At 42.2% G+C, this 13,807-nt stretch overlaps 1 protein-coding gene across 3 annotated transcripts in view; it reads left to right on the top strand.

The window, feature by feature from the left end:
* The window catches only part of SLCO5A1 (solute carrier organic anion transporter family member 5A1), a 112,919-nt gene that overhangs the window by 83,192 nt on the left and 15,920 nt on the right, over positions 1–13,807 (top strand). For 2 of the 3 annotated variants that reach the window (XM_090040120.1, XM_090040119.1), the window contains exons 6-7: positions 7,553–7,712; positions 10,385–10,626. The exons of the other annotated variant lie outside the window; for it this stretch is intronic. In XM_090040120.1, the coding sequence (XP_089896246.1) occupies positions 7,553–7,712; positions 10,385–10,626 (402 nt within the window). The remainder of the gene's footprint in view (positions 1–7,552; positions 7,713–10,384; positions 10,627–13,807) is intronic. 3 annotated transcript variants of the gene reach the window in all.

Below are 13,807 nucleotides of genomic sequence, written 5' to 3'. Positions count from 1 at the left end.
CATAAAAGCTATCTCCTTTTTCCCCCCCAATATATCTTTCCCTAGTCCCATTTTTACATTGTAGACTTTTTTTTGACTGCGCAATTATTGGGGGCGAAAATGTTTTTTTGTGTTTGGAAAGACCCTAGTACATCCTGTGTGCTACTGTAATCTATATAAATAGTAATAATATAATGCACAAATCCATTTGTTGTTTGGGTGTTTCCAAAATATAGTAAAGCAACTAATGCTTTTATCTGTAGCTTACTTCCTTAATCTCGTAGGGAATCCAGTTCATGATTACGTATCCCTTAATACATGGAAAATAACAACAGGTCTCCTAGCTCTAAAAACTCCATATTCCATATCTCCTTTCTCTCTCTTATTCCTCCAACCCTCTATGCACCTGCTACAGAATAATAGTTGGTGAGAGAGAAAAACTAAGATTAAAATGACCGTTATAAAAAAGATTCCATTTTATCCTTGTTCCTGTCTAAAAGTTCATCTCCTTACTGGTTCTGCCTGTGTTATGTCAGATGAAATGTAGAATAGTTTTCTTGACAGTGCTGTTTATCAAATGGAATTCTGGGTCTTGTGCCTGGTGCATACATTCATCACATTTGCAGTTGCTCCTTTTAATGAGGGAGGATGGGAATAGCAGGGCAAACCGCCACTTTCTCTTCAGATGGGGCCTCCAATCAGGGGAGCAGACAGAGTAGAAGAGGCTGCTCCTTCTCTGGGCTCCCAGTTCCCTTTTGCCCTCAGCTGGGCCAGGTGGGTGGCAAGGAGAAGCCAGTGGCGACCAGAAACCAGGTTTGAGGACAGCTTCCAATTCTCAGTCCCTGGGCTTTGGGAAACAAGCAGAGAGCAGTGGCTGCTGCTCTCTTCCCCTCCCAGATCAATCTGGGAAGACGGGATCAGTCCCCAAACTGGGCAGTCTCTAGTTCGGAAAAGAATCAGGGAGGAGCTGTTGCTGCTTCCTTTCCATCCCAGACCACACCAAGGCTAAGTACAGACATTTAGGAGGTTAAATTGGGTTCAAAATGTCTACCCAATTTAAACTTTCCTCATTCCAGTGTTGACCTTACACTTTCAGACCCAGTCTCAGTGACTGGCAATCAGCCTAAACCTGTATCAGAGTAGAATTTCCATATGCACAAACTGGTTTAAAATGGCAGAGCCCAGTTTAAGATAAACCTGGATCTGTGTAGCATCAGATTAATTTGATTCAGGTTAAACTGGTGCATAGAACTTCTGTACACTTTCCCTGTGCAGACCTGAGGCTGGGAAAATCCAACCATTGACCAGCCCAGCCTCAGGGTTGGTCTTTTCATTCCCCTCTTCCCCTGCACTGGTTTATTTTTTGCCCCCTTGCCTCTTGTTCCCCCCCAGCCAGCGCCCTTAACCCCTGTCCCACAAGCTGCCCCGGGTGCAGCTGCTTTTATCAGCAGTCACTGCTGCCAGAGTTAAGAAATTAAGTCCCAGTAGGGGGAGGGGCAGGAGGGATGGGGGTATAATTTTACTAGGGGGGAACCCCCCCCCCATGGCTCACGTCTGCCCCCTTTCCCACTAGCAGGTTACTCCCGCCCCCCGCAACCTGTGGGTTGTGCCTGCTTCCCCCACCCTACCTGCAAGTTGCACCTGGTCCCCCCACCCCATGTGGCTCATGCCTGCCCCCGCCCTACCTCACGGTTGCACCTGCCCCTCCATTCCCTGGCAGACCCCCTCCAGCCTGCTGGACCTCTAAGCCCCCTGGCTAGGCCTCTCATCCTGACTTACCTGCTGTGGGGCAGCCATTTGGAATTGATTTAACCTTCTCCTAATGTTCCCAAATGTCCATACCTGGCTCAGGAGGAAAGTGTACAAGCATTCGTTCTTGCAAGAGAAACTCTTACAGAGATTTTCCAGGTTGTCACCTGGAATTCATCATGGCACGTCTCCTGGTAGAAACGTAATTCTTGTTGTATGTCGCCAAAGACACAGGTATGAGTGTTGTACATGTTATCCACAAACCTGTGGATTGGACAGAGCTAGCTAGTTTCTTCTGGGGGTTACACACATTGATTAAAATGGGAGAGAGAGAGGGACAGAATTTCTTTATGCAGTCAAATGTAGTGGTGTCAAGAATAAAAATAAAACCTGGTTGAATAATTGTGATTTTTGCCTCATTTTAAACATTACTCCTGATGATAAATCAGGAGTAAAATATTGCATCAGCGTACCCAGTTGGTAAATGTCACATTATGGCAAGCATGCCAGTGTACAAGTCAAAGTGCCAAACTGATCCCCATAGCTTGTTTTTAAAAGAAAAGGATGAATAACATGAAACTTTGTCTTACTGGGCAGCGTCTGCTCCATTTCCTGTAAAACGTTAAATGACAAGAAGTAAAATCAAAATAGGCCAGGAGACTCTCAACCTATTCTGTGGAGTGGAGGGCTGATTTGTAGTTTGTTCCATGGGACACTACCTTCCAATGACCCTAATACAGACTTTGTGCCTAGCTCTCTAATATTTCTGTGAAACCTGTAGCATATAATTACACAGAAAAATAAGGTCTTTGTGCTTGTCAGTATTTCAGATTCATTTGAAAGATCAAAAAATTGAAAATATTCCCAGGAAGACAAAACTACGAAAAATCAGTGTCATAATGTTTTGGATTGTTTTCTGGGCTGGTGGCTTTCTGGGGATTTGGACAATCCTGGCAGTTAGGCGGCTTGAAGAACAAACAGACAGTAATTGTGAACTCAGAGGAATTAGGTGCTCAGTAACCCATGCCTGACTTGTGCGACCCTACTTGTGGCTATAGCCCCTAGTTTGGGAAATGGTGGTAGCATTGGTACTTCATACCTTTAGATACTTAAGAAATACTTTAAGGATAAATATTTTTCTTGAAATATTATCATATTTCCCCTACCACCATCCTCACTGGAATTAGGTCACTGAGAGTCATCTCTTCTAAGTAAGATTTTCTGAACTTCAGTATGTGTAGAGTCTGGTTTGAATTGTGAATAATGGCTCATTTCAGTTCTTATTTTACCAAACTGGTGAAGAAGCAATTGTTTCTCTGTGGAAGTAAATTTTCAACATAAAGCAAAAGCAAATAATCATTTATTTAAAAAATGTGGCGTTATTTAGCAGCTGGCAGGCCTCCAGATGCAACAGAAAGCATGGTGACAAGCACGTATGCGGACAGAAGATCCAATCAGAGCAATTACCTAGCTTATTTAAATGTGGGAGCTGTGTGCAGAAGAACACAATACCTTTCATATCCTTTATGTGCCTTTTGCATTGTAGATATGGAGGTAGTAACTCACTAGAAATTGACTGCAATTCCATTAGGACAGTGGTGCTTAATTTTGGGCCCTAAAGGCTGGATGAGTGGTATAGGGCCAGTCTGTGGGCCAGATACCACATATGGGGCCAGTCCGTGGCCTGATCCAGGATGAGATTAAGGACCAGGGTTGGTCCACAAGTGTAGTCTGGCATGCCATACCTTGCACAGCCTGACCCTGCACACTGGCCTGACTGTGCTGTGTTGTCTGACCTACAGGGCTCTCCACAGGTCTGGAAATTTGGCAACAGAAGACCTGCAATTAATGTTGCCACTGCTCCCCCACTGCCACATTTTCAGACCTGTAGGGAAACCCATGGGCCAAAGGATGAGCACTACTAAATTAGGACATGCAGTGATCCAGGATCTCTGAGCTAATGTCAAAAATTATGGGATCAAAACTCTTCTTCAGCTGTTGCCTGTCTCATGTCATCTAATCAAATACACCAGTCAAATAAATGCATCACATCTACCCAAAGAACCTTTCCTGCTCAGTCAGCTAAAGGATACATTTACATTGCAGTGTAGTGTAGAGCTTATTTTGAACAAGCTGGCTAGCTCGTCAGCCTGGAGTACCACATAGGCTAATTTTACACTGTTTAGATGTAGGACAAACAAACTTGTCTGGGTATCTCTATGTAGGTAGAGGTGTAGTTTATAGCTGTGTTGGTCTAAGGACATAGGCGGACAAGATTATTTGGGTAAATCCAATATCTTTTAATAGACCAACTCAGATAATTGGAAAAATTCTTCTTTGCAAGCTTTAGGGTACAAACACCTTTCATCAGGCTGAGGAAGTCTCTCTATGTACGCTACGCTTCAGTGTACGTATCCTGAGTTTCTGCCAATAAAGTTCCCTAGGTACCCCTTTGTCTGCCTTTGATCATGAGTAGGTGCATCTACACATGCCTCTTTAAGTGGGCTTAGCCTAAAATTGCCATTTTTAAGGCACATTAAAGGAGTGTGTCTACATGTGCGCACCCTTAATGTGCCTTAAAAATGGCAATTAAAGGCCACGCAAGCCTAAATTTGATAGCTAAGCTAGCTAAGTTTAGGCGCAAATAGCTAAGTCACATTAGCTCATGTGTAGCCACGCTAATGCACATTAATGTGGTGTGCGTCAATGGAACGACACCGTGTTAATGCACATTAATGCATCTGCACGTGTGCTAATGAGACTTGGCTATTCATGCCTAAAGGTAATGCACATTAGCGCATCCGCGTGTAGATGTGTGCCTACATCACCTTAATAGGCCCTAACCAAAGACACGTTTAATTTAGACGTGTAAATATACGTACAGACTCTCCCAGTAAGTACAAGCACCCTAGTTTTGTCAGGGCTGAGCAGTTCAGTGACTAGCTGACCTCTAATTCCCATTTTGCCAGCACAGGGTGTAAAATTCTTAGAAGTCATGAAAAAATAGGTTTGGAAGGAAACTCCAGATGTCACCTAGTTCAACCCCCTCCTAAGGCAGGATGATCCCTAGCCAAACGGTCCTATACAAATCCATTATCTAACATATTAGTAAAACTACAGTCAACCTTAACACACCCACAGGACATAATACCCTGACCTATCACAGGTAAATCGGGACCATGGCGGTCGGTTGTTGCAAAAGTTCTTAAATTACACTTGAGAGATCCAAGGAAGATTCCCTCCCCTCCCTCCAACTTCAGAGGAAATCACATCCCACCCCCCTGCATAGGCTATACCATGAAGTAAATTCCTTCCTGACCCCAAATATGGCAATTGGTGTGACCCTGAATAGGGGGCGAGACCATTTAGCTAGGAATTTCTGGGTCTTAGTTGCAGCAGGAGCACTGGCACACCTGTCAAAATCCCCAGCCTTGGCTGCAGCTAACACACACGTGTCCAGAGGAGGGTGGAAAAAAACCAGACAAACCTGATGTGTGTAGCAGCAGGAATGGAAAATAATTCCTATCAAGACCCATTTGGAAGCCAGCAAAGCCCAGAAGGATGAAAAATACCCTTAATAGAACATACATATGGCTACTCCTAGATTATCCCTAACCAGTGCTTAGCCAACCTCTTCTTGAAAGTCTCTAGTGATGGAGATTCCACGACTTCCCTGGGCAGTCTGTTGCACCATCTCACTGTTCTAATAGTGCAGAAGATTTTTCCCGGTATCCAGCCTAAACCTAATTTGTGGCAACTTCAAGCTAACTTCTTGACTTGGTTCCTTCCCAACTCATTGAAAAGAATGAGTCTTGGTCCCACTCCTCAGCACTGCCTACTACTGAGATTTGGCAGCTCCCTGCTCAGCCTGCTATCTTTTGTGGCTCCTACTCTTTGGTAGCTATCTCTGGCCCTGCATAGTATAGAGAGAATGTAGATGCCTATTTTAGGATTCCTTAAGGTTAGGATTCCTTAAGGTTAGAAACAAATTCAGTGTGTGGATCTTGTCTACTGTCCTTATAGCCTACAGTCAGTGCATCCCACATTCTAAAAGTAAGTGGACTCCATATGCCTCATAAAAAGTGGGTCGAGGTAAGTGACACATGTCACCAAAGGATATCCTAGAAGCAGCAGTCTTTGTGAGGTGAGGTTTTATCTTTTATTAGATCAACTTGTTTAGCTAGGAAAAAGAGGAAGCAAAGTTTCAGGCTGGATTAGGATATCCTTAGCAATGATTGTAATAAGTAACAACAAAATAAAGGGAGACCAAGAATTATAGGTAGAGCCTACTTCTGTATTTACAAGTACTGTCTTGCTGTGGAGTAAATTAATTTATTCCAGCCTAATAGGGGCACACGTGTAAATGCTGAGATGTTTACTGTGCAGCTAATTTAGTCAGCTTTGTAGTAAATGACTCATGTAGGCTTGCTGTAAGTAGAGCTATTGGCACTCTACTGGGCGTGAGCATAAGTACAACACTTTTCCTTAGCTTTCATGAAAACGTACTGGCCTGGCTTAAGCACCCAACTCCAGTTGCGGGCTCCCAAATGAGAAGCCCAAGTGTAAGAAGCTACCTTTTAGAAATAGGACTTAAGTTCTGTTCTTGGCTGCATTTTCTACTGGCTATCTTAAGCAAGTGCTTACATAACATGTTGGCTTCAGTGGATCTCGTACTGAGCGCCTAAGTGCCTAACTGAGGGCTGATTGATGTTTCTATTAAATGAAAGTGCACCTAAGAATTATCCACCGCAGTGCTCATGTGAGTGTCTTTTGTGACTGATCTCAAAAAGCCTATAATCTGTAAAACAAGTTATATATGAACAAAACCCCCTTAGGGAAATTTACTTATTTCATTGGCATAAAGCTTTCGCATAGCTGTCAGTATTGCAGAGCCAAATGAAATTTCCAGATCAAACATCTGGAATCATGTAAAACAATAAACCTATATTTCTTTTTAAGATCACTCTTTTCCTAGTTACATTAATTTAGCAATATGAAACAGTGTAAAGCCCAGAAAGTGCAATAGAAACAGATGTAACTATAATTTGCTCTATTGATAGCCTGTCACCATTGTCAATTATCTATTGAAATGAGATATTTTTAATGGAGTCAAGTACAGTTGTTAGCTAGAATTTAGCAATAATTTCTATTTGTATTTTATTTTTCATGAACACTTATGCAAAGTTGACATACCCTAGTGCTGCTGTTCATGTCATTTTAAGCAATCACGTTCGAGCTTCTGTGGTAGATAAAAGAAGGAATTACTGGCAAGATGTTCCTAAGATATATATATATATATATATATATATATATGGAGTTCACTTCTCTTCTCCCCCCCAGCCCAAAATAGACAGTCTGTTGACCTGCCAGGAGCACAACATGACTATTTTGTTTAGCAAGTTTTGAGACTGGTTTAGGAAATTGAGTTTGAGGTTTTTTATGGGAATAGGATGGGATGGTAGATTAGGATTTGCATAGTGTAGTGGGATCTGGTTTAGGATGGGGCTTCTGTGTACTGCTGCAGTACAAATAAATAATAGTAAGCATCTATTTGTGTCTAGTGGGGGAGAGGGAGAGATGCTTTATTTATTTATTTATTTTTACCAAGGAATAATGCTTTTGTTTTTCATTTTCAAATTAAACACAACACTGCCGAGTACTGAGGATCATCATTCTTTGAGGTTGCTTTAATCCTTCTATCAAAAATGCCTAAATCTGTCCTAGAGTAAAAATCTTTACAGTAATACAGAATATTTGAGTGGGTTGGTTTCTTGTCAGGCACTTGTGCATGCTGTTCCAGTATAACCTCTTTTTCTCCATTAAGTCCTACTCTAGCTATGGCCCACAGGAATCTGACTGGGAGCTGTAATGTTAACTGTGGATGTAAGATTCATGAGTATAAACCTGTTTGTGGATCAGATGGAATAACATACTTTAATCCTTGTCTGGCTGGCTGCATCAATGGTGGAAATCAGAGCTCAGGGGTGAGTGTATCACAAACTTATCCCAAATGTTGCAAGTCTACACTAGGGTCATAGGTCAGCAAATCCTGGCTGGAGTTGGATGGATAGTGCCTCTTGAAGGCTCAGATCAAGTGTAGTATCATAGAGAAGCAGGACTGGAAGGGACCTCCGTAGGTCATCTAGTCCAACCCCAAATGGCATGCTTCCCTCTTCTTGGTTTCAGAGGAGGCCTGCCACAAGCAACCCTTATGCATACAGTTCCCCACAATTCAAGAGCTCAGAACATCAGCAGTCCAGCTTTCAAAAATCTGGGAATTTTGAGCATAAGCTTATTTGAAGACCACCATGGGAACTTATATTAATAGATTGCATTTATAGCATGGTCCTGGGGAGGCTGGGCTTGCAATACAAAGGTGCAGGATGGCTTGGGACCCTGCTAATAGGAAGATACAGGACTGGAAGGGACATCCTTGCATCACTGAGTACAGTTTCCTGCTGTCAGGCTGCTATCTCATATAATTCCCTTTCATAAATTTATTGAGCTCTTAAAGGAGAGAGTTTTTTTTTTTTTTGCCCCCATTATTCCTGCTTATTCCAAAGCTTCTCTCCTCTGATGGTTCTTCTTCTTCTAATATACAGCCTAAATTTATTCATGAGTAATTTACACCTGTTTCTTCTTGTGCCAGCATTGTCCTACTGCTTAGGTGTTGCTTCCTCTCCAATATTTAGTCCCTCTGGGCATTTTTACATGAACTCTACAGGTAGGAGGGGAGGGCACTTTAATTAGAACAGCTTCGAAAGCTTCTCTATTTGAAGTACCACAGCGTCTTATGTACCAGTGTCCCTGCACTTCAAAATGGCATTGGGGACGCTTGAATGAAAACTCATTCGATAAACTTTAATTCAAGTGCCCCTGCCACCATTTTGAAGTGCGGGGATGCTGATACACGAGATAAGGAGGCTGGCTGGAGCACGGTAATTATCGTGCTCCAGCAGACTCAGTCCGACATGCTGTAATTACATCAGTTCTGGTGTGTTGTAATCGAGTCCCTCCTCACACCCTCCCCCATAGCATGTGTAATTACAGTACACTGGAGCAGCATTGGAGCATGTCTACAGGCACCCTCAGTGTCTTGGAAGAGAGCAGTTCTGTTCCTTCTCAGCTTCCATTCTGCTAAGCCCTTTTAGTCCTCCTCTCTTCCACAGTACATTTCCCTGATGCCAGTAGCTCTTCTCTGCAGCCATTCAGGTTTAAAGTATTTTTTCTTGAACATGGGTGACCAGAGCTCTACACTCATTCAGGATGGCTTCTTACCAGTGCTTTTTTACAATAGCATTAATAATTTCTCATCTCCTTGAAATACCCACCTGATACAACCTAATCTTTCAATGTCCTGAACCTGTAGGAACTGAACACTTCTGGCCAGTGCCAAAGAAAGCTCTGCATCTTGAAATTTATGACTTTCCAAAGGGTTCATAGGAAAACAATGTAGTTTGTTTATAGTTGTAAACAAATGAGGCTGAACTTAATTTAGCATTATATATAGGAGATAATGCTAGATTCAAAATTGCTTTTAAAAATACTGTCTCTAAAGAATGGATGAGGAAGATGGGGAATATCATGAAACAGATTTGATCAGGAAGTGATCTTAGCATCTAGAAAGCAGGTTAATTACACTTCATGTCCTTGCCTTCATGCGGAGTCAGAGAAATAGGAGAACTAGCAATCCTAAAATTATAATTTGTTAATTTTGATGGGATAATATTAAGTATGAGGATCCAGATAGCTCATCCACACAAAGAAAATTAGAGTGCTTTCTTTTATTTAAGAATTTTGGGGGATTGGGCGTGTTTTTTGGAGCCAACTATTTTGACATGATTAAGCCAAGTAAAAAAAATGTGGCTATCATTCAGGAACCAGGAGAAGCCATACAGAAATAGTAAGGAAAGGGCTGGCAGGAACATGTCAGTCACAGCTAGAAGAGACATGAGCAGTCCAGTCAGCACAGAAGCATGCTCGATGAGTATGGAACCTCAAGTGATCTGGCTTCTGAAGTCTCTAGTTCAGTTTGGTTCATAATCATCCTTAAAAAAGGGGTATCTGATGTAGCTGCCAGTGGGAGCGGAGAACTGGACTCAGCAACACACAAGTGTCTGGGTTCCAGGTGCAAATCGATTTTTCAAAGGCTTATCATTGGGCCATATTTGTACAAATTTTCGAAGAGATGGCATTTCCCTGGCAAACAGGGCACTGTATTTTGGTTGCCAAAATTCCTGGTAGTCCATTTAGTTTAAAGAGAAGGTTACAGGCATTTTTAAAATGAGTGAAACAAGGCCTTTTCCTCAGAACTGACCAAACTATTTTGTTAGAAATTATAGATTGAAAAAAAAAAATCAGCCTGGGGCAGACATGCAGCAAATAACATTTCAGCCTAAGTAGTTAAAGTTTGTCAAACTATTCAGACTCTGTTTTCAGTTGCTTGTAATGGGAAGGGTTGGACAGCTTTAAAATTAAGCCATGTTCCTTGCCCCATCTTTACCTAGAAAAATAATGTTTCAAGTACAGGGCATGGCACTTTTTCATTGTAGAGGAGAAAACTGTCCTGCACTAAGTGCTGTGCATTATTGTGGTTGAAACTGTAAAAGACTTGCAATATGGATGTCTTATGGTTTTCCCGTTTTACTTTCCTCAGGTAAGAAATTATACAGACTGTGCCTGTGTCCAAAGCCGCCAAGTTATCACTCCACCAACAGTGGGACAGCGCAGTCAGCTCAGAGTGGTTATTGTCAAAACGTACCTGAATGAGAATGGCTATGCTGTTTCTGGGAAGTGTGATCGAACCTGTAATACACTTATCCCATTCCTAATATTTCTTTTCATAGTTACCCTTATAACGGCATGTGCCCAGCCATCAGCAATCATAGTGACACTCAGGTAACAATTTAGCTTTTCTGCCTCTCTGTCCATCCATCCATTCATTTTGTACCTTTAACCTTACTGTATGCATCATTGCAGTGAAAATACACTGCAAAACTACAAAAACCAATGAAACTTTGCCAATTGCACTTGTTTAATATCTGATCCTTGTAATTATAATAAGTAACAGGAAAACACATTTTCTCAGAAAATAAATATCCAGTAGACATGGTGCAAAATAAATAACGTTGGTACATTTAAGAAATTCTTATCTTCTATAAATAATATTTGTATTTTCAGATCAGGATGCAAGAAAGAAATGGTAATGTTTTTCTAATATGGATTTCAGCCCAGAAAGAGTTGTTTAAAATACCCATTCATTTAAGTTTCACTGAACCATACTTGTTTTTTTCCTCCTGGCCTTGTATATCTACCTGGCTTGGCTACCCAAGGGGACAGCTGAAAAGGGTCTAGATAATGCCTAACCTCTGGTCTGGTGGTTCACTATGTGAAAAAGCTGGAAGTGCTAGTTAAAACCATCCTCTGCTGGTTTAGAAAGATATAAAGTCATTATGCATTTTCCAGCAATAAGTTTATAGCTGGTTGAATCTTTTTAAGGTGGCATAGTTAATTCCATGATGCACATCTATTCCATCTTTTGTCAGCACCCTAGTGGTTAAGGCATCCTCCCAAAAGAAGAAAGATGCAGCACTGTACTCCCCATCGCAAAAAACTAGTAACCCAGTCATAGCACCACAGGCTAAACAGACTGCTACGTTTAGCTGATAGGCAAATATTCTAGACAAAAGCAGAACAAGTAGGGCTTTGGCTCTCAGAGTTGGGTGCTTCCCTAGCAGAAAGGAGTGAGCTCTTAATGCCAATATTGTTTGGAGATTTTGCAAAAGAAAGTCATTGAGAGAACTGCATGAGCAGTAGGGAGCTGGGGGGAGGAGAGTGGTAAGACTAGGCATCATCACAGGGTAATTCACCTGTTAGAAATTTGAACCAGTGGCAGTCCTCATTCCAGTATTTCTTCATGCTGGAGAGATCTCTTGGAATCTGTGACCCAGAACCCCTAATAGGTGTTTATGCCTACATTTTAGAGAGGAAAAGAATGCTGGCTGCTGTATTTACCCAAATTCAAGATGACTTTGAGTTTAAAACAACTCCCCAGAAATTAGATTCTGTCCATGGAAAACAACAAATGCATTATGCTTTTCCAGGTACGGAGTCTAATTAGTGGAACGTCATCTTAATTTTGTCCCACTCACTGCTGTGGCAGGGAAAGCAGTGATGGGGCTGTGGAGGGGGGGAAGGGCCTTGTGCTTGTCTGTCTCTGAAGAATGGATGACTGCTGTTTGCCCCATCCCAGTGCCTACCCCTGCTGCTGCTGCCTTTCCTCTGCCATGTGCCCCTCGCCCCTCTGTGCTGCTTAGCTTGGCTAATATGAGATAAGCATCAGCTCTGTTATTAGGTGCACAAGCGCCACTTTATGCTACAGAGTTAGTGAGTTGTGTATCCAACCTGCTAGGGAGGCAGACTGGCCAGATACTTTTGCTAACTGAGTTTCTGGCTGCTTTCATCCAGTAGTAGGGGCTTATATTAAATAAAAAAGGCTGATTACCGAACCTCTGTTACTGTGTCTGCTACTGTGACCTCCCCCCACTTTCCCTTCCTTGTTCTGTGACCTTAAGGCTGCACATCAGCAATTGGATCGATATCAGCTGATATGGTTTGTTAATAATTGAACATTAGTGTTGGCCCGAAAGATCTTTATCGGCGTACCCCTAGGCAGAATGCTAGCAGCAAGTCTTGTAGGACTTGAAGAGTCCTAGGAGAGCAGCTCTGTTTCCCTTCCTCTTCTCCTTGCACCCTCTGAGTAATATGACCCCATTAGATTCCTAATGATGTCTAGGGCTTAGAGACATGACCAGTAATCAGCCATTAAGAAGAGGGTATCCTTGATGTGCAGTGGAATGGGATTGAAAGAGATCATCTTCAAAATGGAGAGGAGGTTGGAGTTTCTTAGTCACAAAATGCCTGTGAAAAAGCACTAAGGAGACCTCACCTATAGTGGCTTGTGTGGAGTGGAGTTCTCCCTCCTCATCCCTGCTTGAGCTGCATTTGGCTGCTGTGCACATGATCACATGGATCTGCTGCAGTTCTGAGGCAAGTGGTGAAGTCTCCACAGATGGGGCAGAGAGTTGTCTATGCATCTTTGTATGCCCTAGTAGGTAACGGTACAGGTGTCCTTGTGCATTGCTTAACAGTGGCCTTTGGCGTGTTTAGGAGAGTCCATTGTTCTCCTTGGACAGCAGGATCCTGGGGCAGGGGCACGCCATGTACCCCACAGCTGGGAGATTGCAACAGTTGACAGGGCTCCCAACAGCAGGAGTCCACACTACATGTGAAAATTAAAGCTGGGTAGAAAGATATTAAGACATTATGCATTTTCCAGCAATAAGTTAATAGCTGGTTGAACCTTTTTAAGGTGGCATGGTTAATTTCCATGGGTAGTCTAAATTAATTGCACAGTTAACCAGGTAATTGCATAATGCGTGCAATGTGTAGAAGGGGCCTAAGTTAAAGCAAATTGCCTCGAATTTCTGGCATTATTTGGAATTTCATGTGCTTATGTTTTGGAGGACTCCCTAGAATGGGAAGTTTGCTTTGAATTTGAAAAAAGTATTGTCTAGCTAGGCCTGCTGAGAGTGCATAGCACATGCTTTGTGATCTATAAACAGAGCTATATGGTTTGGAGATAGTTGTGGAGAACTTCCTGAGTATTTATGTGCCACAGGCCTAGGGTAATTGGTACTGCCTTTTAGCACAGCTATTTAACCTGGCTGTACTGCAGCACTTACATAGCCAGATGTGATACAAACCATTTCTTGTGCTTGACATCTTTGGAGCATCAGGGATTATGTCTGAGACTGAGATTTTGGTCACTTTACATTAAGTAAGCAATACATATTTTGCGTAATTGAATGAGACAGGGATCCTGTGGGGGAAAAATAGCCCACTTGTAATTAAATAGCCCACTGTCATAATACATAGCCACAAATTTTGTGTATCAGAAAGGTATTACTGAAACCATAAGCTACTCTGTAAATAAGTTCAGGAGCTTCATAAAAGACTTTGGGCCAAATTTGATACTTAGACGGAAATCCCAATTATGGAAGTGGAGGTTTTGCTGGAT

Source organism: Crocodylus siamensis, chromosome 3 (genome assembly GCF_052110815.1).
Source record: "Crocodylus siamensis isolate JL-2025a chromosome 3, ASM5211081v1, whole genome shotgun sequence".
Lineage (NCBI taxonomy): Eukaryota > Metazoa > Chordata > Crocodylia > Crocodylidae > Crocodylus > Crocodylus siamensis.
This window is presented reverse-complemented; position numbering and strand designations above follow the sequence as displayed.